The 4,383-nt window shown below is 41.8% G+C and overlaps 1 protein-coding gene across 1 annotated transcript; it reads left to right on the top strand.

Annotated features, from left to right (window-relative positions):
* The first annotated feature begins 1,606 nt into the window (after nt 1-1,606).
* On the top strand, nt 1,607-3,157 carry LOC121212309 (uncharacterized). The gene is made up of 4 exons (XM_041084767.1): nt 1,607-1,885; nt 1,970-2,197; nt 2,311-2,478; nt 2,645-3,157. Exons 1-4 carry the CDS (start codon nt 1,607-1,609, stop codon nt 3,155-3,157), a joined length of 1,188 nt encoding a protein of 395 aa, XP_040940701.1.
* The last annotated feature ends 1,226 nt before the right edge of the window (nt 3,158-4,383 follow it).

The raw sequence follows: 4,383 nt of genomic DNA, 5'->3' as shown, positions 1-4,383 counted from the left end.
GCATTGCATGGGGTGGGATTTATGATGTTAGAGGACGTGTACTAAAATGCTATACGCCTATTCTGGCATCTCTGTTATAAATACTATTTTAGTGCTGCAACCGGCACGACTTGGTGTGTAGGGCTAGGTGGGTCGATTTTATCCCCACATAGTGTGTGGGGTTGGTACAAATATGGTGTATAGCAGATGGATTGGGTAGGATTATTTGTTTTCATATTGTATTAAAATTGGCTAGGACCGAGACTGCCACTGTTATTGAAATGGGCTCAGGCCCAAACTGCTACTGCTACCGAAAGGGGGGCTATGGCTCCTAACTAAAACTGAAAGGGCTTAGGCCCAAATTGTGGTTACTTTGACTGTTTACTTTTATGGGATTTCACAGTGAGTTTTGTAAACTCACCCATCTGTTAACTGTGCATGAATTCCCCATGCTTAGATGGATCGAGGCGACGGAGGACTCGGAGGTGGCCACTCGACGAAGTTTCTTTAAATATTATAATTAAGATTTTATTTTTGGGTTTTCATTTTGTAATAAGGCCTCTTTAATTTTATTTTTATATTTATTTGGGGATTTAATTACTTGAAAATTTAATCAGGTAGTAGTAGGCCACGGATGTTCAAAAAAGAAACATAAACAAATGTTTTCCTTAAAACACCACGTTTATGCATCACAGTTTGAAAGTTTCTGCAACAAACACTGTTTTAAAATTTAATAACAAACTAATATAACTAATGTTTTGCGAGAACAACTTAAGTTTTCACAATGAATCGGGCATCCTAAACTTTGGTTAAAAACCTAATGGAGTTCTATGTAAAATGAATTTTCACGCAATTAATGTTTAGGAAAAATGCTCCAATATGACATCACGAATTCGGCCATAACGTCTAGGCCAGGTTTGGGGTGTTACATTTAGTGGTATCAGAACCAGGTTACAAAACTCAACTGTGGGTTTGGATTTTTCAAAAACGTAGAATTTTCAACAACATTGTTATAATTATTTGAAAACGTTATACTGAAGGAGCGGTACACCGAGTCTTCGCATCGATCTAGTAAGCTTTCTGATTGTTTATTTTGAAAGGATAATATTGAAATGTTATTACTAAGACTACTTTAGGTGGTAAAACTATACTAAAATTTTTTTAGTTAGAGTAAAACTACGAACCGTAGTAAGAATACGAACCGCGAAAACAAGATATCAGTAGTAAACACTGGAACAATAAATTGACTGGCAGAAAAATTTTAATACATATAAAAGCGCGATTGGATAATAAGCACTAAAGGTACTCGTGGTAGAGGGTGCAGCAGAGGCCGTAGAGGTGCTAGGGCTGGGTCTTCGTCTTTTGGAAACCAGCCAATGAGGAAGTTAGAGAGGCACCAGCTTTACCTATGGCTGAGATAGGGTCTCAAAATAGAGTAGCTGGGGATGATGTATTGTCCCAAGCAATGTTGAGGATTCTGGAAAAGGTCGTTGGGCCTAGTACTGGCAAAGTGCGTCGTGGGTTGGTTACGGAACGACTAAGGTCTAATGGGGTAGAGATTTTTAGGGGTATTACTGGAGTTGCCCCTAATGTGGCTGAATATTGGATCGAGGCCGCAGGGAGGATCATGGCTGACCTCAACTGCACCCCTGAGCAAAAATTAAAAGGTGCAGTATCACTGTTGAGAGATGAGGCCTACCAGTGGTGGCTTACCGTCAAAGAGGGAACTCAAGCCGATCGGTTGGCCTCGGAGTTTTTCAAGACTACTTTCCAGGCTAAGTATGTGGATGCTAGCTATGTAGATGCCAGTAGAAGGGAATTTCTGAACTTAACTCAGGGGGATAGGACAATGGCTGAATATGAGGCTGAATTTTTACGATTGAGCCACTATGCACGTGGAATGGTGGTAACAAAATACGAGCGGTGTGTTCGATTTGAGGATAGCCTCAGAGATGGTTTAAGGGTTCTGATAGCTCCTTAGAGGGAGCAGGATTTCGCAGCACTGGTTGACAAGGTAAAAATTGCCAAGGATGTGACGCGTGCTGAGCGCCAGAACAGAGAGAAAGGTAGAGGTAAGAGGGATGCTGAGCCCTCAAATTCTTTTCAGAGGTTTAAAAAAAGCCCAGAGCTGAGGGACCAACCAGAGTTAAGACCCTTGCTACTGCTACTACTTGATCGTAGTTTTGTGCTGATTGCAATAAACGCCATCAGGGCGAATGTTTGAAAAAAATAGGTGCATTTTGAGATGCAGATCATTAGAGCACCGTGTCAAGGATTGTCCATGGAGGCCTGAGCAGATGCAAGCTATTGGTTTTGGTAATGTTTAGCGAGGTGGTCAGCAGCCATCGAGAGGCTGTGGTCAGGCCAGAGGTGGAAATGGTGTGGGCCGTGGTCGTTGAGCACAAGGCAGAGGTGCTGGTCATACTTAGGCAAGGCAGCCAATGCTGGTTTATGTTGCACATCTCCAAGAGGACGGGGATACTCCAGATGTCATTACAGGTACGTTCTTTATCCATAATATACCTTATACTGCATTGATTGTATGGGGTCTACTCATTCATACATAGCATGCTCTGTGTCTAAGATATTGGGTTTTATGGCTGAAAACACTATGAGTGAGATTACTGTTCTAAGTCCACTAGGGTAGCCCATTTGGATTAATAAGGTGTTTAGAGATGTTCCCTTGGAGATACAAGGAGTTATCTTTCTGGCCGATCTTATGGAGCTGCCTTTCAGAGAGTTCGACCTAATAGTGGGCATGGATTGGTTAGTTAAACCTCAGGTAAGCTTGGATTGTGCCACTAAACGGGTTTTATTGAGAATTGAGGCAGATGAGGGGGTAGTGGTAATTGGGGAGCGACGAAACTATTTGAGTAATGTAATTTCTGGACTAAGGGCCGAGAAATTGGTTCGCAAGGGTTGTGAGGCATTCTTAGCCTACTTCAGTGTTTCAGATGTTAGGGACTCTTCGGTGAAGGATATCAAAACAGTTAAGGATTTTCTAGACGTTTTTCCTGAAGACTTACCAAGGTTACCTTCAAAATGTGAAGTGGGGTTTAGGATTGAGCTCATTCCTGGTACGGCTCCGGTGTCTATCGTGCCTTACAGAGTGGCACCGAAAAAGCTTGTGGAGCTTAAGGCCCAGATTCAAGAGCTACTGGACCGTGGGTTTATCTGACCTAGTGCGTCTCCGTGGTGAGCACCAGTCTTATTTGTGAAAAAGAAGGATGGATCCATGTGTATGTGTATCATCTACAAACAACTGAATAAACTGACCATTAAGAACAAATACTCTCTAATAAGGATTGATGATCTGTTCGACCAACTGCAAAGAGCATTGGTTTTCTTTAAAATAGATCTTCGATCAGGGTATCACCAACTGAGAGTTAAAGAGGCCGATGTGCACAAGACGACATTTAGAAGTCATTATGGTCATTACGAGTTCCTGGTAATGCCTTTTGGACTAACAAATGCACCAGCAGCTTTTATGGATCTGATGAACAGAGTGTTTCAACCCTATCTGGACCGGTTTGTTATAGTATTTATTGAGGACATACTGGTGTATTCGAGGACTGAAGACGAACATAATGAACATCTGCGAGTAGTTCTACAAATTTTAAAGGAGAAACAACTGTACGCCAAGTTTAGCAAGTGTGAATTCTAGTTACATGAGGTAACATTTTTGGGTCATGTGGTATCTACTGAGGGGATTACAGTTGATCCTCAGAAAATAGAGGTTGTGTTAGATTGGAAGCAGCCTAAGACTGTGTCAGAAATTCGTAGTTTTCTGGAACTGGCTGGGTACTATCAAAGATTTGTAGAAGGATTCTCACTGATTGACGCGCCCTTAACTAAGCTGTTACTTAAGGGTGTGCCTTTTAACTGGACTGATATGCAGCAAGAGAGCTTTATAAAGCTCAAGAAATTTGTAGCTGAGGCCCCTATCTTGATTCAGCCGGAGTCTGGGAAAGAATTTACTACTTATAGTGATGCATCACACGTTGGTTTGAGTTGTGTGTTGATGCAAGAGGGTAAGGTGGTAACTTATGTGTCTCACCAGCTTAAGACTCATGAGATGAATTACCCAATACATGACTTGGAGTTGGCCGCAGTGGTATTTGAATTGAAAATTTAGAGGCATTACTTGTAAGGTGAGAAGTGTATCATTTACATGGATCACAAAAGCCTCAAGTATCTCCTCACTCAGAAGGAGCTAAATCTTAGGCAATGTAGATGGACTGAGTTGCTTAAGGATTATGACTATTCGATTGAATACCATCCTGGTAAAGCCAATGTGGTGGCCGACGCACTAAGCGGTAGGGCTATGACTAATCTGAGAGTAATGTTTACTCGTCTTAGCTTATTTGAGGATGGTAGCTTGTTGGCAAAGCTTCAAGTTAAACC

This window comes from Gossypium hirsutum, chromosome A13, assembly GCF_007990345.1.
Source record: "Gossypium hirsutum isolate 1008001.06 chromosome A13, Gossypium_hirsutum_v2.1, whole genome shotgun sequence".
NCBI classification, from domain to species: Eukaryota; Viridiplantae; Streptophyta; class Magnoliopsida; order Malvales; family Malvaceae; genus Gossypium; species Gossypium hirsutum.
The sequence above is the reverse complement of the archived record's forward strand: the minus strand, read 5'-3'. Positions and strand labels throughout refer to the sequence as shown.

What these genes read in the sequence shown, in the direction of transcription:
- LOC121212309 (XM_041084767.1), top strand. Translation starts at nt 1,607, where the DNA reads ATGGCTGACCTCAACTGCACCCCTGAGCAAAAATTAAAAGGTGCAGTA. An exon ending in ACTATGCACGTGGAATGGTG is followed by an intron (nt 1,886 to 1,969) that starts GTAACAAAATAC and finishes TAGAGGGAGCAG; the next exon opens with GATTTCGCAGCACTGGTTGA. An exon ending in TAAACGCCATCAGGGCGAAT is followed by an intron (nt 2,198 to 2,310) that starts GTTTGAAAAAAA and finishes ATGTTTAGCGAG; the next exon opens with GTGGTCAGCAGCCATCGAGA.